This window comes from Rhamphochromis longiceps, linkage group LG11, assembly GCF_057381845.1.
Source record: "Rhamphochromis longiceps isolate RC_006_pf linkage group LG11, R_longiceps_female_GT1.1, whole genome shotgun sequence".
NCBI classification, from domain to species: domain Eukaryota; kingdom Metazoa; phylum Chordata; class Actinopteri; order Cichliformes; family Cichlidae; genus Rhamphochromis; species Rhamphochromis longiceps.
Window position 1 is genome coordinate 33,522,261 of NC_140567.1, and position 22,069 is coordinate 33,544,329.

At 39.6% G+C, this 22,069-nt stretch overlaps 1 protein-coding gene across 1 annotated transcript in view; it reads left to right on the plus strand.

Moving 5' to 3' along the window:
* agmo (alkylglycerol monooxygenase) overlaps positions 1–22,069 on the plus strand; it is a 49,473-nt gene that overhangs the window by 22,219 nt on the left and 5,185 nt on the right. The window contains exons 6-12 of the mRNA XM_085423753.1: positions 2,052–2,118; positions 2,307–2,372; positions 4,159–4,238; positions 4,636–4,770; positions 6,856–6,972; positions 10,474–10,556; positions 11,720–11,825. Coding sequence (XP_085279879.1) covers positions 2,052–2,118; positions 2,307–2,372; positions 4,159–4,238; positions 4,636–4,770; positions 6,856–6,972; positions 10,474–10,556; positions 11,720–11,825 — 654 coding nt within the window. The remainder of the gene's footprint in view (positions 1–2,051; positions 2,119–2,306; positions 2,373–4,158; positions 4,239–4,635; positions 4,771–6,855; positions 6,973–10,473; positions 10,557–11,719; positions 11,826–22,069) is intronic.

Here is a 22,069-nt window from a genome sequence, read left to right on the forward strand (position 1 = left end):
AAAGAATCAATAGGAAAATAAAATCTGTAAAGTTGTCTGTCTCTCTGTGCCAGTGCTAATCTGTCTGTTAAGCCAGACTTTTGTGGACTCCATGTTGCAGTGGAGCCTGTATTCAATAAAAAATAATGAGATTTTATGAAATATTCCAAACAGAAGCATGACCATTCTGTCTGCCTTTTAAAGTGACTGAGAGTATCACTTTTACAATCCCCACAATCGTTAGAGGGAATGAATGGATTTGGAACGCCCTCGATCTTTTAGTGCGCTATTAGTGAGAACAGTCGTAATAGTCACAATTTTCTGAGGGATGTAATTTATGCCTTCTGTTTTTTTTTTTTTTTTTTTTTTTGATGTCATAGAATTTACTGGCTCACTATTCGCTGCAGCTTCAGAGCTGGAGTGAAGTGGTGGAGACCCCTTTCATTCAAGATAAAACTCTCACGCTCGGCTGCCAGGCGCAGCCATTATGTGGAAATAATGAATCGCAGAGAAATTCTGTCCAACCACGCACATTTCTCCGTCTGTCATACTGATGTGATCCATCGAAATATGACTTGCAACCAAAAGAGAAACATGAACTGTGTGAAATATGCTCAGTGTGACCTCTTTAATCTATAATGACTCACGGAGGAATCAGTTTGGTACCTTCCAACAAGAAATGAATAAGAAAATGTATTCCTGATGGTTTAAACCTCATGGGTGTTGGACTAGACTGTGTGTGTGTGTGTGTGTGTGTGTGTGTGTGTGTGTGTGTGTGTGTGTAACAATGTCTTTAACCATTGTCAGGAGTTTTCTGCTATTGCCACAAAGTCTTTTTTCCAACACTGTAGTTGTGCTAACATCACCATAAATAATATTATTTATTGGAGAAATTAACTCTTTTGAGTGTGTTAATCAGGGCAACAAATGTAATTATGGATGTTATGAATATTTGAAAGTGATTCTGACAGCTATAGTAAGGCTTCCAACAGCAATTTGCTGGAATATTTAACTTTTTTTAGTACTAGTTTAGATTTAAAGTTGCCCAAATTATTTCCATCGGCCAGTCTTGGTAGCTGGGTATCGGCCCGCCAGGACCTCTGCTCCTGGCCGCCGCCTGGCTCACAATGCACCCAACCCCTATGGCACCTCCTGCGGGGTCTCTCTCTTAGAGATAGGGTGAGAAGTTCGGCAATTCGGGAGGGGCTCAGAGTAGAGCCGCTGCTCCTCCACGTTGAAAGGAGACAGTTGAGGTGGTTCGGGCATCTGACAAGGATGCCTCCTGGGATAAGCGGAAGAAGATGGATGGATGGATATTTCCATTGGTCAGAGAAATGGTTTTGTTAATGCAACTCTTGCCAATTGAAACACTAGGGCAACAGTTTTATTCAAATTCAAATAAAGTTTCATCATTCCACTATTTAATGTTTGTTTCTTAAGCATCCACAGTTTTCAAGAAAATTCATTGTGATCATTGACAGTTTTCTTTGTGGTAGCTACATGAATACTTCTGTGCTGCCACCATCAGACCAGTTATACCAGTTGCCTTCACTTACAGTACTGTAGCATTCCTGCTCTCCAGAAGATGAAACTTCGTGAGTTTACCCACTGCAGCAAAAGGGTTTTCTGTCCACTTCATTCCAAGCAGAATTGTTATTGCATGTAAAGTAATATATATTTGGTACTATTGCTCTGTTTTGGGACCCCCTGCGCCCTTCAACATACACACAGGTGTTAATGACTGCAGACATTACATTGAGATGACTGAATGGGACCAGATGGAAGAAGAGTGATTATTCTAGTGTTTCGACAAACAGGCAGTTGGACTAGTGGCAATAACAGCAACAACTGTTTCATTCTGGTTTCTCTGGGAGATGGAAAATAATAAGTTAGGGTTACTGTCTGAATTTTGTCTTTACTGGAGCATAAATGAAGCAAAAAGGACAAAAAGAAATTAAACACGTCAATGCTGTCACTGGGAAACCAAGTAAAGACGGTTTATTTGTATTTTAATTTGTATAAGGAAAATGAAACTTTATTACTTTAAAGTTGATTTTATATCTTTCTTCCAGTTAATCAGAGACCTTGGACCTCTGGAGTGGATCTTGAACACTCCAAAACACCACAGAGTTCATCATGGTAAGAGGACGGTAATTTTATCCAACCTTACGCTGTTTACATCAAACATTGCATAAGGACTGAAAGATTGAATGAGTAGACATGTTGGAGATGTTTTATGGATCAGAGTTAATTCTGAAAATGTTTATATCTATCTATCTAAAATGTGAATAAGTAATACAGCAACCTCACGAATGTAAACTCAACAGGGCGGAACCTTTATTGCATTGACAAGAACTATGGTGGTATTCTGATTATTTGGGACAGATTATTTGGTAAGTCATTTGTATTTGCTTCTTATTGTTTTTCTTTTGAATGCAAGTGAATGTACTTTATTTATGACAGTGTAACTTTTAGTCTGTGATGGCATTTGTAGAGTGTGACAGCTGGATCACCACTGAGTTGTATCAACATTTGTATCTGTTCTAAAATAATAAAATTCCTACAATGGGATTAATTCTTAATGCCACCAGTGCTGCCCCCCACATCTGTTTTGTGCAAAAGGCAAATGGTTCTTCTTGCACTGACTATACCATTTATAGCTGCTGTTGACATGCATTATTTTTAGCCACACAGACCTCAAATACACAAAACTGCATAGTAACCCTTGCACGGGAAACTGTATTTCTATAGATTTTTTCTAAAATTTGAAATCTGAACTTTCCCTTCAAAGATTCAAAGCATTCAGGTGAAATACTTTAATTATGATCAAATTTCTGTATGATGGACTTTCTGTACCATGAAAGTCTTCCAGGTGTTGTTAGTTTCTCCTGTCTGTGATGATCTTGATTACTTGAGTTCAGAACAACTGAAATTCTTTGGTTTATGAAGATATTTTACCTCTCATCTGATTTTCTTTAGTTTCAAAAACTATTGGAGACCCCTATTGAGGTTGTCCCTTCGGAGGTGGTCCTGAGAGTGATTGTGAGTCTACATGAGTGAGGCTGTGAACCCAGGCATGGGTCATTATGCTCACAGGAGTAAAGATGTGGAGTCTGAGACATTGCCATGCCACACGGCCATAAAAGTTAAGGTCATCTGGTTCAAGGTTTGAGTGGAGATTGAAATGCCTGCAAAGGGATGTCAAGACTGTGACTTATAGGTGGGGAATATTTGGTGTCGTATGCTTCAATTTGGTGATGATGGCTCACAGTAGAAATAGATGGCCTCCTCTCAAATTGTTGTCATTGTCCAAAATATGAATATTCAGAGGCACTCCTCCTGAAATACCTGGGACTCCATCAGTTTTTAGAACCAAAGAAACATCACAGATGAGAAGTGAAACCTCTTCATGAACTTGAAAAGAAATCCTGTTCCTTTCAACTCAAATGCTTAAGACTACCGTGGCCTACATAACTGAGAACATGCAGACATACCTGTGATGCTTGGGCTTGAAAAATTAAGGTATCACCCAATACTACAGTGATGAAAATAAAACAGTTTGCCACAAATGTCTGTGCAGGGTATCTGTTTAAATCATGAGAAACACACTTCTCTGTAGTTGATGGTGGTTTTATAGATGTTGAATAGATGTTCCTGGTGTTTTTATAGTACCTTATTGTTTTTAGGGTATATGTTCAAAGAAAAGTCAGTTTATGCAAAGGATACTGACTCAAAGGAGCGTTTCTACATTCCCTTAGTAGCATTTTCACTGTTAAACTGGAGGCCGAATTAACCTTTGTTAACCATTGTCTGTCACTAACCCTCTCAGAGTTTTAGCATCTTTTAGTTCATTTTCGTTTTACACTTCAGTTTTATTGTCTTGGTCAAGTGAACAACAGATAAAATCAATGAAAAGCTGGTGAACGTGGAGCATTTAGCAGCTGGGTGGAGGGACAAATAGCTTAAAGATGAAGAAAATGCTAATAACAATAGAAACATGTGATTCATTTCATGTTTGTCTTTCTGGTGACACGTTTTCTTTGTTGGATATTTAAACATCTTAAACTTTTAAACCTTAATGTATTACCTCAGGTTTTAAGAATAAATAACAGGAATAGAAGTTTGAGTCATTTATTCACATCATTTTGTTTTGCACACCGCTATTCATACCATCCCCAGGTACCTTTGCTCAAGAAGCCAACCAAGTCGTGTACGGCCTGGTTTTCCCCATCAAAAGATTTGAAATCCTCTATGTGCAGGTTAGTCTCATCTTTCATCATTGATGTGGCTACCACAAGTTGGCGATTGGTCAAGCAGCTCACCTCCATCTGGGTATAAACACCTTTGGTAGATGAGGTGTGAGCTCATGTTTCCCTCACTGGCCGAGTGTCCATTTTGTAACCATAACATTATGACTCTAAACAAACTGCCCAGTTGAGGTGAAAGAGGCCAATAAAATGTAATGCCAGGTGGATGTTATGATTATTTTTGCTGCCATCACTGTTGGCAGAGCACTGCATGAGCAATGTTCTGCCCAAAGAAAATAGAAACATTCATTCTAGGATTATTGCTGTTCCTTTGTTAGCATTCATCAGTTAAATGTAGTGTTTGATTATGTATTAATGTCTAATTTGGTTGTATTTTTTTCCCTTTTAGTTGCATTACTACTTGTATTTGTGGAAGAAATCCAAAACCTACAAAACTATCAGCAACAAACTGTCAACTTTCCTCAACGGTCCAAGTTGGAAACCTGGTAAACGTCGGCTGGGTGACCACAATGACAATCCAAAGGTTTGCATCATTTCTAAGGACAAAATGCCCTCATGCTTCATTACCCATCATTTTGACAGACACAACACACAGGCCTAAATGACTCAGAGCATTCCTTATTGAAGGACTCGTATATTCTGCCAGTTTTACAAGAAACTGCCACATCAAATAAAAGCTGCAAAGCCTTTGTAGAGGCGACACAATAAGTTTAGTTTCACTGTCTTTAAACACAGTCTGCGTGAATAAAACCACTTGCAGTTTAGTGTAAATGTGCATGTGTGTGCGTGACTTTGTGTGTATGCAGAAAGAAATACAGGCTCCAGCTGAATGCCCCGGTGGTTAGCTTTGAAATAACGCTGATGGTGTCGCATATTTAGTTCCCTCATGCTTCAGACTGCAAAAAAAAAAAAGTCCCCTTTGACTTTACGATTAAATTGGCTCTTTAAACCCAGCAGGGTAATTCTAAACATGGTCAGAGCTGGAACTTAACTGAAATATCTTGAAAGGCTTTATGTAGGCGGCTACTTCTTGATATCTGCTGGTGAAGGAAAGAGGAAAAAGAGGGGAGTGAAAGAGGAAAAAGGGTTCAACGTGTTTCAACTCTGAGAATAAGCAGAGCAGCAGACTGGAATATCTACAGGGTTGGGGATGGGATTTTGAGGGGGAACCCACATGTGATGGTTTGGTTCCTCAAAATCCTGGGAAACCCCTGAATGAGAAACAGGCACTGCTGATTGGCCAGTTATTTTTCATTCCCATAAAGTCCTCAGGGCTTAATTACTTATTGTCTTGGACAGAAGGGAAAAACAGGTCAAATGACTCAGGGAATTCTTACAGAAGGACTCAGATATTCCTCAGTGTTTAAGGGAAACCGCTACACCCAATAAATCCTGGATGACTTTGTAAATGGAAAACAACAAGCTAATTTTCACCAGTTCTGAAATTCCACTAGTAGGATGCTAAAGTAAGAAAATGTCTTTTTGAAGAAAGGCACATTGGGTGGGTTTACAAGTTTGTTTGTTTTTTTTTTTTAAATTAAAGTTTAGCATCTTTTCCTCATCTTTATCATACCCTTTTGTTTTGTTTTTTCACCACCAGCATGCAGTGTTTATACATGGCATATTCTCAGAGTTAGCCACTGGGTGCAATTGCATTCTACAAATGGCATTTTCTTTGTTTCTGTTATTACTGGTAGAGAATAATTTTGCCATGCATGACTCAGATGATTTGCTGGAAATGATTCATGCACATATCTGAACATGCTGCAAAATGGTGACATGCATTTAGAGAAGAAAGTTTGGTGGTTGCAGACGGTTTCCTTTAATCCAGTCTGTTAACCTAATATGAGACGACTGGACCGCTTAGCTCATTATTTGTTCAACAGAACAGTGAAAAGAGTCTGTTGTTGTTTATGTTCTGTTGCATGTCATAGTACCCTTAAAGTCGTCTTTGTCTTTGCCAATGGGAGCTATGTGTATCATTTTAAGGCAAACTAGCGTGAGGTGTAGCAAATAATAAAACCTATATTGACCTAACACCCTACATCTAATGTTATTAAAAATTAGCATAGCGTTGCTGTCAGTACCTGTGTGTCAAATGTTAAGGAACATGCCTCAAATGCCCAAGCATGCAGTTGTACAGGGGTACGTTGCTTGGGCATGGGTGACTATAAATTTGTTTGTGTAAACATAACATCTGAGAAAATTAATTTATTGATTATCAATCTGAAATTTGTAGACTATTGTGATAATGCCACAAACATAAAGCAGACATGTGTTGTTGTTGTGTGTGTGGACGAAGAAGCCTGTGAATAGTCTTGGTGCATGTTCTATCATCATTTGAACTATTTTAACTATTCACAGGCTTCTGTGAATGTGGGGTAATGTGTCACTGGTTAATGGCTTCAGTTGTTTTTTGAGTCAGAAATAATAGCATACATGATGTTTTTAGAAGATTTTTTTGTACTAGTTTTGATTTCAATTGACAGCATGACATTAAAACTGTTACCATCAGGGTAAAATTAGTATTTAAGCCTTGTTGGCTGTGAGAAACTGTTCAAAAATATCAGGGTTCGGGGAATTAAACATGTTTATTTTCCATTCACAGGTTACCGGAAAGGAAGTGCCTCATAATCCCAGCTGGTCACTGCCTGTACAAATTTATGCAGTCATACATTTCCTTTTGGTGCTGAAGACTTACCATGATTTGTTTGAAAACAAGATGGTATGTATTTGTCACATTAGACAAAGTGATTGTTATTAAACTTTATTTGGAGGGTGACACTTCAGCTCCCTTCATAGAGTTCTTTAAATTCCCTTTTTTTAGTTGGATTTGTCAGATATATAGGATTAAATCTGGGGTAGCTTAGTCTAGACTAACTACTGATTTGTTTAGGCTACTGTAATCCCTCAAAGTATGACAAGGTGGTCCAGAGTTCCCAATCTAAGATTGAGTTTACGTGTTTGTTTTCCAACACTGATTCATCCAGTTATCCAGTTTGTTGTGGCTGGTCCATAATGGAGCAGAGTCCTCTACTTAGCCAGCAGAAAAAGACTAGCTGTGTCTAACATCATGACAGAATGACGGATCAGCATTCCCCTTTAAAGCAACCTTGTCTATTATTTTCCACCCAACAAGCCAAAAGACCCCCTTCCTCCTCCTTCAGGAAAAAAAAGAAAGAAAAGAACCTCCCCAGCAGTTATCTTTGGAAGGATTTTTTCCCCCAGGCACAGTTTTGGTTAGCCAGAAAGAGCTGTCACACCCAACCTCTTCAAATTCTAAATAAAATGCCCTGTCTTCTCTCCCCCCCCTCCCCCCCCCCCCCCCCCCCTCCATTGGGGCTCTGTTAGTTGTGGTCACCTCTCACACACACCTCCTCTCCAGCATCGAGGGATCCCCTCCCTTTTGGCGAACGAAACACCAGCTGGTGGTCCAGCAGTGAACACAAACGCCTTAATTGTGTCGAGTCAACCATTTCCCAAACCAAATAGCCTTCAGGATGCAGCCATCAGACTTGGAGGGAAAATAACAAAGTGAGCTCCTTGGCCCAACAATAAATCATGTCACTCTTATGTATTTATACCCACATGTTCGCTAGCTGCTTATTTAGCTTGACAATTGAAGACACGCTGCCGGACAATTTATGTGCTTTGTGTTAATTCGAAGCCATGAAAACATGGCTATTTCAAACAAGTGAAGCTACTCTTCAATTACATCATCATCAGGCCAGTGTGTATGCTTTACATGTACGTATTTTAAACGGTTATTATTAGAGGCAGTGAGGGAAATTGACCATCAGAACTTTTTCTCATTTAAAGTATGTTTGGGCATTTCTACCCAGCAGACCAAAAGTGAAACACAAACACACACACACACACACGCGCGCACACACACACACACACACGCGCACACGCACAAACACAGGTTTTGCTTTCACTCTTTTGAAGTTTTTGCAAATTACCGAAAGTTCAAAAATATTCACTATTTGAGCAAAAGTACTGAGCTTCACTGGTAATCTCTGAATTAAGGTGTTCTCAATAGCATTGCCACAGGTGTATGAAATAAAGCAATAAGTGCACTGTGACTTTACAAGCAATGTTCTAAAGAGCTCACTGAATTAGTTTGCTAATATAATAGGATTCACTGATGCAACAAGTCAATTTTTGAGATTTTTACTCTGCTAGATATTCCACGATCAGATGGTGGTATTGTGAAGTATTTCAGAACAGCTGCAACGCAGATTGTAAAGTTGAAGAGTGCATATAAGAGTGCATGTAATAGTTACCAATGCTCTCAATAACTGACTTAATAACTACAGACTCCCAAACTGCCAGGCATTAACATCAGCACAAAAGCTGTACGCCAGAAGCTTCATGGCATAAAGTCCCATTTGGAGCCTTATAAGTGAAAGGTTTTTTTTTTCTTTTTTCCCACCACAGTACATTTCAGATTTTTGAAGGTAGACACATGAGCATGGGGGCATTTCTGACTGTAAAATCAAGAGCTACTATAAGCTCATTGGCTAATGAATCACACAGTAGAGCAAGCCCTGCTTTTTCCCCCCCATTTGAATCTAATACAGTAAGAGTGCAATCAGTTCTACAAAATATAAAATGCTGAGACTACTTTACTTTAGAAGAGAGGTTTATTCAGATGTGTGGTCACTTTGGATGATGTCGTTTGTAGAGCTGTCCTTGTTACTTTACATTAACAGGTGTGTTATTTTGTTATCCCATTTAATGGTTTGCTGGAAACACACTCTCCTTAAAATAGTTCAGTATAACAGGAATCATGTTTACTTACCTGATACCTGATTCATTATTACATGTTACTGGCACTGTTTTTTTTTTTTTTTTTTTTTTTTTTTTTTGGTTTGCTTGTTTTTTCCTGTTTGATCAGTCTTCATCAATAATGGCCTGGGTAATTAGTTAATTTGCTCATCTCAAGAGACAACATAACACAATCAGTCCTTACAGTGTTGCCACCAGATGTTAACTGTCATTTCCGACCTCTGCTGATATTGCTACAAGTTGTCAGTTGATCACTTGAAAAATTACCATGACAAAAGAAGCACAAAGTGTTTCTTTAAAAACTCTTGGAAATGAAATGTGAGTTGATGACACTTAGGGCTTTATGGAGGAATTTCTCTCTAGTGTAGTGTCTCAGCTGCATGCCCCCTGGATGATAGAAAGACAAACAAACAACAACAAGAAATAAAGATTAGGTTACTAAATACATCTGGTCTGCTGAGCCTCTCGGGTTATCAGACACAGAAAAGTTCACATAACCTTTGATATCAAAACAATTCTCCTCTCATTATACGCTTACCAAAAATAATGGTATCCATAGCCCTTGAACTCCATTGCAGTGATTAATCTGCCTTAATAAACTATGAATGAAGGTCACCCTAGACTGTCAGTCCTTCACAGATGGACTGAGCTCAAATAATTTCCTTGTCTGATTCATGGAAAGCATTATTGTATCTGTGTTCCTGTAAGAGGCTCCTGGTAATATTGTGCTTATGGCAGCTTATGGGTTATGACTTGGATAAACATATAGAAATACAGTTTTATTGCATCCTGTTGATGGGTTGATTTTTGTGCTGGCAAGCGCGAGCCCTCTGGGTATTTACAGCATGGGAGCAGTCAGTGAGATTTGGCTGTTAGACTCTGTATTGAGTGTCAGAGAAATATAAACCAAAGCTGACAGCCCACAGCATCCTCAGGAGACAATGGCTTTCCAACGGCTGCCCTTAGCCAAGGCCATAGGTTGGAGAACACAGATTAGAGCGTACGTTACTCTTTGTGTTTATGCAAGTCTGTTTGTGTGTATGTTCCAAATAGCTTGGAAAGGTCAGTGAGAATCTGCATTGGATTTCTCCTCCAAAGTTGGTTGTTTTGGCTCCATTTAGGGGATTCAAACTACAGTCTCTTCAACTGTGGTCAAGTCCCCTGTCAAGACCCATCTGGGATGATTAGAGCGTCTATGTAAACTAGGCATGTCAGTGTAAAGTAAGAGGCAGCATATCGTGTGTGCCAGTACACTTATTCCGAAGGTCAGACATGTTTTGGTTGGCATTACAGCTCTGCGGTTTATGACTGCTCTCCCAGTAAGGTCTCCTGTGATTGTAACTTGACTGGCCATGATATTGATTTAAGGGTTTGAATCTAATGTATTTTTTCCTGACCGCATTTCTCATGGTATGCAAATGTATCTCAATCCTAGATACTGTCCCAGTTAACTATTCTGGGTATGACTGGCTACGTTCTGCTCACTCTCACGTCTCTGGGGTTCCTCATCGACCAGAGGTACAGTACAGATATTTCTTTATGGATTCATTTTCAAAGAGACTTTTAGAGGATTTAAAAATTAGACTAAACAGTTAAAAATGTCTCGGGGAGGTTAGAGAAAAGCAAGACTGAGAACTATTCTGGCTTTGGTAGAGGTTCTCAAGCTTTGAGTGGCAATCATCCAAAGACTGAATTTGAAGGAATACAAAATGTGGAGTGTTAAAATTAGCATTGAAGTAAAAATGCCAAGTTGATTGTACTTATCTGTTTAGATTTCTTCAGTTGTTCTTTATTCTCCTCTGAGCTGCTAATTCCTAATAATGTATTTGCATCTTAAACTCAATGATTCTGAAAATGGCTTGCTTTTAGACAGTCCAACCTCTTTTGGGGTCCAAGAACGAATCAAAGAAAAACTCTCAAAGAATCTCTGGGAGCCATAGGTCTTTGCCAGCCCAGAGTTAAAGGTCTGAACATTAGTATTAATATTACTGTGGGGTGGTCAGCAGTATGTACCCTTGTTTTCAGTAACTAAACTATGAACCTTGCATTGAATCATTTCATTTCTCTTCATTGTTACCAAATAAAACTCTGCATACTTAGCTTGTGAAATTCACTAAAAGAAACAAAAACAAGATAAAGACACACTCCTACTATACATGCTTTGTTGTGAGTGAATATAAGATTAAATTCAGTTGACGCAAGTACCACAACACTGGAGCTGACTTCAAAGTGGGGCGACCGTGGCTCATGGGTTGGGAAGCGCATCTGTAACTGGAAGGTCGCCGGTTCGATCCCCGGGCTCTCTGTCCTGGTCGTTGTGTCCTTGGGCAAGACACTTTACCCTACCGCCTACTGGTGTTGGCCAGAGGGGCCGATGGCGCGATATGGCAGCCTCGCTTCTGTCAGTCTGCCCCAGGGCAGCTGTGGCTACAACCGTAGCTTGCCTCCACCAGTGTGTGAATGCGAGAGTGAATGAATAGTGGCATTGAAAAGCGCTATATAAATCCAATCCATTATTATTATTATTATTATTATTATTATTATTATTATTATATATCTCAAACCAAATCTCTCCTCATCAACTCTATTTGATCAGCACAGGAAGTTGATATTAGCTCACATTAAAATATAATTATTCCATCTAAGTGATGCGTTGTTGCTTAATGTGTCCTTATATTCAGGCCATCATCGGCTGTCTTGGAGCTATTTCGCTGTGTCGTCATGATGACATTGCTGAGGTACAACTACATGAAGCCCCTTGCACCTTCACTGGCAGTGCCTACAGAGGTAAGTGCAACTGTAATGTGTGGAGTGCAGTTTAAAATAGGCAGCAGGACTTGAGATTTTCTTTTCATTCTACTTAAATAATAAGCAAATATGTGTGCCGTATATGGAAGATGGAATTGGTGTTCATATCTGGAAAGTGAAGCCAGTGCAAAAGTACCTTAAACCTGCATTTAAAAAAATAGATGGGCTGATATTTTATATTATAAATAATAAATATATAAATAATAAATAGGTGCGCAGGGAAGAAAAAAGCCCTTACACTTAAACACATCTGTGAGCTCTGTCTTGAGAATTATTTAATCCATGTTGCTAGTTGCAAGTCTTGTCTTATGCAGCATGATAATGCAATTTAGCAATTCTAAGCACCTATTATTGCTGGTGTACAGCAGGTGACTTGGAATGTAGGACACACATATTAACAAGCATACAGTTCATGGAAAAACTCTGTTCGTTTGCTTTTTTGGCACTTTTTTTATGATTATTAGACATAACTTGTCTAGGACTGCCACGACAGACACTATAGGCAAAAGTATCGGGCCACATCTCTTAATCTCTGAATTCAGGGGATTTCATAGCACCTAGCTATGAAGTTTGCCTTTGCAAACATTTGTGAGAGAATAGGTTATTTTACGGAGCTCACTGAATTTGAGTGTGGTATTTTTAACAGATGCCACCATTGCAACAAGTCAGTTTGTGAAAAGTCTTTAGATATTCCATGATCAACTCAATGTGGTGCCAGGAAATTGCAGCTCAGCTTTAAAGTGGCAACCAACCTAAAGTTACAGAGTAGGCTCGCCGTGTGCTGAGGCAGACTGTGCATTAGTCGCTAATGCTTTGCTGAGTCGGTCACTGCAGCGCTCATAACTTCCTCTGGTCTTAACATCAACACAAACTGTATGCTGAGGGCTTCGTATTGTTTCCACAAACAAACAGCAAACTGGAACCAACTGAGCCTCAGAAAGAAAGAAACATTTAATAGTCATCGTACTGCGGCTTCAACACGCTTTATGGCTGGCTACTGCTAATGACACGTACTTTTCTGTTTCTGTGGCAACCCCATCAGACCTGCTAAATTGGACTGAGTCAGTTGCACAGATGCAGTTATGTGACAATTCATAAGACAGGTGAACTATGGAGGATTTATATATTTAATTAGCAGTTTATCTGCTCATTCCTGCTGCTTCTCGCTGTTTTCCAAAGTAACACATTGCTTTATTACTAGCTGCATTGTTAAAATGTGCTACTGTGCACCCTGATCTTTAGAGTCACTGCAGTTTCTGCTAAATTTATGATTACAAATACGTATTGCATATTTCAAAGGCTGTTCATTTGCTGGTTTAGCAACATCTTTCTTTAGCATTTTCTTTTAGCAGAATTGATTATTAGTGAATAATGGTCTGTCTTTATGCATTCCTTTGATGGTGTTAATACATCCTCTTAATGATGTTTGCTCTTAGTTGATATGCAAGTTGTAACTGGTTCACATTGCCCATTTGATCCACTAAACAATTTAGTTAAATTTTATCCACTGATTTTGTGATATCATCACTATCTTGAGTTGTTGTGCAACAATAATGGCGGCACCGTTGAATTAACAGCCACCTGTCTAGCTGCCATTTCCCTGTCTCAAAATGAGGTATTCGTCTAGATTACTTACAAAGGTGTTGTCCCTTTCACGAGTTAAACAATCTTTGATGGCGTGTCTACATGCACTGGTCCCAGAGGCCATGTTTACCCATTTTTAAGTTTGTAGTTTGGCCAAGTCTTGGAAATAACATTAATTAGCCACAGTGAAGTTGTTTTTTCAGCTGCAGATATTGGCGGTTACCAGTTAAAACAAAGAATGAAATCTGATGTATTAATCGAGTGCCCGGATCAGCAAAATGCGATGGCCTTATTGCTAAAAGAAAAAAAAAGTAGCACTAAAACATGATGGTAAAATGGATGTTTAAAAGCAGCGCTGTTGACAGAGAAAAATTTAAATTTGGCTAAAATCTTACCTTGAGTTCTCTTTTCACGTGTGTGTGTGCGTGTGTGTGTGAGCTTTTCATCACACGGCATGATGTTGTTCATCCGCAGTCTGATTTTGCTCATTCATCAGGAAATTGTAGCTGTTTGTACTACTATGTTTCTTTTGGCTCAGCAGCCGAGGTTCAAAGATCATGGAAACAGCAGTTGACAAAACAAACTAACCTCAGGTTAGTAGCTGTTCTGGAGCTTCCAGTCATATCGCATGACCTTTTTATTTAGGTTTTTTTTAAATACCCCATACCCCATGGAACTTATACCTTTTGATATTCACATTCTCAATGTGGTGACCTTCCGAATAATTTCCAAAAACTATTTCATATAATTTTTCAAAGTACCATAATTACATGTGGTGGAAATCCTTTATTCATTTGACTTGATATAGTGTTTGGCCGCATGTGTAATTCCCTCCATCAAAGCATAGTTCAGCTTGAAAACGAGAACCGGTTTTTGTCCAAAATACATTATATGCAACATTGAAACTGTCTAAACACAAAGTCCAACCAGCAACACCTAATTAGTCTGTTATTAGGGTGTAGAATAAAGACTGGGTATACAGTGAATCATTGCATGAGCATGTTTTTCTAAGGCTACTTACTAATTGCTTTCTCTGGTGGTAGTATGTTTTCTATCTCTGTGCATGTTGAAACTAGTTTTATTTAGCATCAGTCTGATTATATACTTGGAGCCTAATTCCAGCTTGTTAACTATGGAAAATACTGAAAAAAATGTCTTAAGATGACAGTGGTATGATTTTCACAGTACAGCACTTAGAAATCCATACTTTATGAAATCATTGAGGAAAAATATGTGAAGCTCTGGTATTAAATGCGCATATGCCTCATGTATCGTGTTTCTTCGGTTTGTGTGTGTCTAGCCTGTTTGCCTGTAATTGTGTGTGTTGTGTGGTCTGTGTTGTGTGTGTGAAATGTGTGAGCTGGGTGCTAAGTCCAGCCTCGCAGCCCTGTGATCTATGAGTCCAGATGCGTCGCCCAATTGACCATAAAATTGGCGTGCCTTTCTGGCTCTGGCAGCTCAACTGTAAGGCGGCTGACCTCTCATTACTTGCCCTCCCTTGCAGCTTTTTTTTTTTTTTTTTTTTGTCCTCCCGCTTTCTGCCTCCGCTCACCGCTTGCCGTCTCAGCTAGTGTGAATGAGAGCAACACTTCTGGAACCAATTAACGTCGTCTGCTGCTAACTAGCGCTGGCTGATGAGATTTGCACGTGAGATTTGCAATCGCTGCTTTTATGTCCTCTGACTGCACATCTGTGGCGCTCAGGTGTTCAAATGACAACCCGAGGCTCTCCAACCTTTTCTTTTTCTCACCATAAAATGAAATAAAACTGAATGAATAATAATTCATCTAAAATGAACCGCGTAACCAATCACCCCGAGAGCAACGAAACGGGGTGATTTATGCTGCACATGCTGCACGGCTGTGTCACTTTGACAGGGCTGTAAGTTTTATGCAGCCGTTTCCTTAAGCAAATCATTAGGCCTCATTTCAAGTCATAGTACATCAGTTTGAGCTGAATGAATGTCTTGCTTGCAGGTGGGGCTCATTGAAAATCCTCACAATTTACTTGAAATGGTTCCTGACATGTTTGTGCCCTTTGTTCAGAAATTCAGCAAAGGGGAATATGGTTGAACCACCCCCAGACTTTAAGGTACTCAAGTGATATATGGATCTGACGCGTGTTACAGAGGGAGGGCTTGTTTTGAAGTCGAGCCAATCAATTAACAGTCACTCGAAATGTAAAAGGGGTAAATTCCCATTTAATTGTCTTCAGACTCACTGTACATTTGAGAGAGGGGGAGGGGGAAGTACAACAAAAAAAACTAGGTCGGTTTGTGGTCCTTCAAAACCAGTGGTGTGATATACTGCACCCTTAAAACTCACAGTGGTATTTATAGTGGCTCTGGAGATTTCCCTTGTAAAGCTGCAGGCTTGACCTGTAAACCAGGGCTGCCTCTTGCTCCCAGCCGCCCACTCGCCCGCCCAAACCCACGTCTGTGCGGCTCACATGACGGCCTCACTGCTTCAGAGGAGACTAAGCTGGTAACCAGGGCTGATGGAAGCTTTAGCTCTCTGTGCATGTAATATTTATTTGTATTTGTGTGTGCTGTTAGCTTTAATTTGCTTTAATTTATGTCATTTAAATAAAATTTTAATTACATATACATACCACAAAATATTGCAGCTTATAAATATAATCTGTGTCTTTCTGGTGCACAAACTATAGAAGAATAGAAGTTTAAATTACAGTCAATATTTAAGCACTTTATTGTGCGCAACATACTGAGTTTAAGAAATCATTTATACATTAATGTCAGCTTGGATAGCTTATCAGATTTGCATGCATGATAGACAATTTTAAAACATCTAAATAAACAAAGCCTGTTGTGCTGTGGCTGCACAGTTTAATCATTTAGGTTTGAAATGAGTGACATTTATTTAAGAAGGCTATGAATAACTGTACACTGGTCACAGCGCACTTCTGGGTTTTCTGGTCACACCAACACAACCTTTGCTAACCAGCACTACAAACCAGATTTTTCTTCCGATTATTTCCCATTCTCCACACTGAAACATAAGCTAAAGAGTCTCTGTTTTGATGCAGTGGGCAAGTTTGGGCGTGCATGGGGGTGTGCGAGTTGAAGAGGTCAAAATGAGACTTTCTCAGGGTGAAATAAAAATAGCCGCAGTGCAGGGGTGCACAAGGAGACGGGTCAAGTTAAAATGTTATTTTTCTTTTTTAAGCTTTTGTTCGGGCGGACCTCCTTACACCTCGTAAAGGCAGCTAACCGTGGCATTTGGAGAATATGTAATTTATGCTTAAAAATTGATTTAAATAAACATTTCTTTAAATCAGTAATTTGATTCTAAATAACTAAACATTTAATCGATTTAACCACAACGTTGTGCAGTTGAGGATGTCATCACCTAAAAGCTATATTTTTGCCTATGTTTGACCTCAAACATTTTGTTTTATTCTTTTACCCTTTGCGTCACCTATATTTCTGTGTTTGCAGTGTGGCTGGGTGGGTGGGGCATTTGCACTGTGATGTAACACATGGTTTTATGCTGTGTGGGCCTCTGGTTTTGCCTGAAGGCACAAGAAAACAGGCCACAGAGCAGATCGTAGACACTCTGTATCCCAGAGTAATTATGCAACTATTCTCTCAAAGACCACTAACAGCAATTCAAGAGGAGAGCTCATAAAAATTCACCTGCCAGACTCAAACCAGTTTTTTGGTTTTAGTAAGAAATAAAAAAACAACAACTTTGTTTACAATTCGTTCCCCCCCCCCCCCCCCCCCCCCCCCTCCATTATTCTTGATAGCTGCAGATGGATGTAAAATTTTAAAAAGGCATCCAACTAAAATAATTTTAAAAAGCCAGAGATGCTTTTATTATGGTCTGCTTTTCTTTTCATTTACAGTGACTGAATGGTTTCCTTGTAATAAAAGAATTTAAGTAGTTTATTAGCTCATGCGGGTTTGACTCTTGAAGGAAAAATAAATCTGTGTAATGCCTTTGATTCCAAAACGTATACATGTAAAAAATGTTTTAAACCCTTTAGGATTTTCACTCTCCGTTCTCCTGCTGATACCACTTGCCAATCTCTCAGATCCCTTTTCTGTCAGACTAAACGGGAAGATGAGGTGCTCCACAGCTAAATGAAGAGGTCACAACAATATTATTAAGTTCATGTCAAACACAAAGGCTTCGCCTCAACACACATTCGCTTTTTCTTCAACAAATCACCATACTTGTCTTTAAAAATTACAGCTCACACCCCGGCTTTCCCACCATCCCAGCCATGAGTGAGCAGATAAGGCAGTCGGCGGTGAGAGGTCGCTGTGTTGTTTCCACTGGACAAAACTCAGGTGCGAGGGGTTAGCGGTCTCTTCTTTTGAAGCAGGAATGTGTGGTGGCAAGAGGCAGTGCTGAGGTTAACAGGCTTGTTTGGGCCTGTGGAAACTCTGCGAGCATGACATCATCTGAGAGCTCGCAGGAATGGAAAAGGAAAGGAAATCTCCTCCCAGAGAGAAAATGGAGGGATTTGAAAGAGAAATGCTGGGTAGGACTGTTCCATTGGAGTAAACAGCGGGGTGGTCGAGCATACACAGTGTGAAATATTATCACTCAATGTGCAGGGGATCGTGCCCGTCAAAGAGTAACCACTTGGTTTATGTTGTCAAACCACTTGCCAGGTAAAGTTATGGAAATCTAACAGAAAGTGGACCTTTGGGAGATTTCTAGGAATATTTAGTTTGGCTTTTGCGGGATCAGGTTTTCTGGTCTACAGTGGCTTTCTTTTAAATTTGTATTCCTATTTGTGCTTTAATTCATGGGTCATTCAGTTTGTGATATAGCTTCCGAGCCAGCGTGTGAACCTGACTGAACCTGACAAAAGCTCTTCTGGTGTGTGCACGTGGTTTCTCTCTATTCTAAAAGGCACCGAAAGCTGATTTCAGAGAACTTGAATGCCGGTTTCCAAAGAAGTCTGCTCGCAAATTCAAAACATTACAAATTATAAAAGGTTTAAAGTTCAGAATAAATTAAAGTTTTATACTGTAAAATGTTTCGATAGTGCTGAATGAAGGCTTAGCATATTAATTTAGCTATCTTTATCGCAGTGCAAGCTTTCATCACTCAGGACTCAGTTTATTAATCTCTCTTTCGAGGCTACGTTCATTGGATTACTGGCTAACAATCACACGTCTGATTTTGTAGTAAAATTCTTTGTGGTGTATTTTTTTCCTTAGTAGTTCAAGCTACAGCTTTTTGCCTGAAGTGAGCTGGAAAATGTCTCCTTCTGCCAGGATTTGTGAGCAGTGGGGGGGTTTCAAGTTTGGAAAGTCTTCAAATCTGAGGCTGTAAAAGTTTGAGTGGCTGCTATCAGAGAAGTGACCACAATAAGCACATTCTCTGCTGTCCGGTCACAAAACAAACTGCATGAACTGAGGCTCAATTAATATTTTCTACCCTGACAATTAAAAAGGTGTTTTAAAAAACAAAAAGGTCTGTTTGCCAACAGCATTTTTCTTCTTGGAACTTCATGTGGAACTTTCAGACTTTGTTTGAGTCCTTATCTACCACTTAAAGCCAAAATCTCCAATCCACATTTTAACACCTGCCACATGTTTCTCATGCTGGGGTCCAAACATTCAAGCATGCACCTGCACTTTTACAATCATATAATTGACATGGACCTGGTTTTGGCCACTCAAAATGTGACACATTGCACTACACAGGCAATGCTGACTGTGTGCAGCAGCTTGTTGATAATGTGGTTCATAGTAACAAAAACCAACCAAAATCTTGTTCCTTTCAATGAGCCATACTTTAATGATGAAGATGATAATAAATATAATAATAATAATAATAATAATACAGTATATTTTTTGTGACTGTCTTTCAACTTTTCTTTGGATACTAGCTGCTCCCTAACTCCAGTCAGCTCCTTGTACTCGATCATTTTCAAGGGATTTTTTTTAAATTTTTCATTCAAACATAAAAAGGCACCTAACTCAAACAAATTTCCAATTTTATCTTAAGGCTGTTGCTACATCACATTTGCCAAAGATAACAGTTGGGCAGTCGTAAAATAGCATTTTTTCAACAGCGTGATGATTCCCAAAGAGCTATTTAGATGAAAACTTGGCGTGTCGTTATGTGATGTGCAGCGTGTCCTTTAAGAACATGAGGAAATTGGGCAAATGGAGGAGAAAGACAGTGACGTGTCTTAAAAAATGTACAGCACATAAACGGTATCAGAAAGTTATGTCCTTAAGAAATTCAGCAGTTGCTGTGTACAGAAAAGACCTAATACAGGACCTGAAGTCTGTCTACTGCTTTGCCAAGGTCTCAGCAGTAGCCATAACAAGGCCACTTATCATTCTTAGATAGTTTTTGTTGGACAAATCCTTCTCTGTAAAGACGAAGGTCTTGAAGCTCTGAGACAGTGACTTACTTGCAAAGGTGACCAAACTCACTAATACTTTCCTAAAATGATGGACTTCTTCCTCTGCAGAAGCTAAAGCTTCCTTTTTGCTTATGAAAACCAAATTATCATCTTTGCACGGACGTGTCTTACTGGCTCGTGGTAGATTTGTGTCCTTCTTTCATATTGCTGCCAAATTCCTTAATGTTATCTGTGCTGCTGATTTACGTGTTCTTTTGAAGAGGTCTGATTTTTGTTTCAGATTGCCATAGTTAAATAAACTTAAACTGGGCTGTAGATATTTGTAGAGAAGTTTTGCTGCTGTACCAGTGGTTTGGCTCAGGCCTGTAGAGATGCACTTGGCACCAAACTCCACAGTAGGAATGTACAACAGAGACTGTTTTAATTTTTATAAATGTCAGTGGGTGGATTATAGAAATCAGGGTAAAGATACACGTCTTAGAGGCCCTTGGAGGCTCATTCATGTGTACTTCTTCTTAGAGGAATGTATTGAGCTAATCCACAGTGGACCCAAACATCTTCTCTCGGCTTCATAAAAATGCAAACGGGGGCTTCATTTTGCAAGAGCATAACCTCCTGTCTGCTCCATACACTGTTTTTGCTTTCATTTCCTTTTCTGGAGTTTTGCCAAATAGCTCGCCTTCTGCTTTCCTGCTGGCTAGTGTGCTCTTTAGCAATTAACCAGCCAATCTGGCCACCCAGGGAACCACGGTTAATACTGAGGTGATGACTTCTTCTCTTATTGAGGCTGAAGCGGTGCCAGGCTGCTGGACTCTGAAGTGTGCTGAAGAGATATGAAAGCTGGTGTCCTCTGGGTTTTCTCGTATGGTCTCAATGAGGCATAGTGGTCTGGATGAGTTGTAGCTGACCTTACATGTGACCTTCGAAGAGACACATGGTAGATGACTGCAGCTCTCCAGATGTGTAAAGTAAAACTTCTAAACAACTGTATCACTCTAAACTAGCATATCATCAGGCCACTTTGTGTTTTGCTACACTTCGCCATGCAGCCACTACTGTTTCACATGTGTTTTGTCTGGCTGTGTTGTGTGTGCGTGGGAGCGTAACGGCGATATTTCTCATGGCAGCGCTACAGAGTAGGCACTACACTCATTCTCTGGTGGGACGTTAAACTGCTCGGCGTATCCTTCCTGAGTCTGCTCAAACAACCAGCACAGAGACTGTATATCTGCTCATAATGAACAGACAGGAAGTCGTGTGTGTGTGTGTGTGTGTGTGTGTGTGTGTGTCTCTCTCTCTCTCCCTCTCTCTCTCTGTACACATGTTTTGTGTATATGTGCAGGTGTACTTGTGTGGGACTGTGCACAAAAAGCTACCTATGCTCATGTGTCCATACTTCTGTAGATGAAAATGGTGATTAGTTAACTTCCAAGTGTAAATTTCAAACTTCAACTATTATTTACCGCAAGTATGTACAGAGTAAACGCACTACTACAACTGTAAAATTATGTTAAAGCTGTAATGGAAAGTGTGTAAATATTAATAGAAAAAAAGATTTGGTGTTAAAAGAAATGGATAATTAAAACAAAAATCAGATAACACAGAGATGACAAAATGCAAAAACACTGGAACTAAGTGGATGATCTTAAACAAGAGGATATGAAAGAGTAACCTGGGGGGGGGGGGATTATAAAGACGTCAATGTTTGGCATTTTAATTAGTTTTATTACTCATATATTTGGTAAAGGTACTTATGAACTGTATACAAAACCTGTGGGCTAATTGAACCCATGTGAGAGCAACTTTGAACGTTTTTCCTAGTCCCAGAATAGTCCCACCAGAATTTTTAATGGTTAAAGGTCACTGTTAATTTGCATCATTCCACACCATGTGAGCAAGTGACTATTTCCCCTTGATAAAAGTTTATATAAGACAGGCTAAAATCTATAATATTGTGCATGTGTATAATATGTGCACTCTGGTGACAGTGGCAGAGAAAAGGACATTAAAGAAACTGATGGACATTATGGACAATGCCAGGCATCCTCTGCACACGGCCATTAACAACCAGAAGAGTCTGTTCAGTGACAGGTTGCTTCTCCCAAAGACAAGAACTAACAGACTTAAAAACTCCTCTGTCCCACACGCCATCAGACTGTTTAACTCCTCCCTGAAGGGGAGAGGGAGGGGAAACAGGAGGACAAAGGAGGGGGGAACAACTAAGCTGTAGTGCCTCTTCACCTCACTGTGCAATACCTTTTGTGCATACATATACATATATA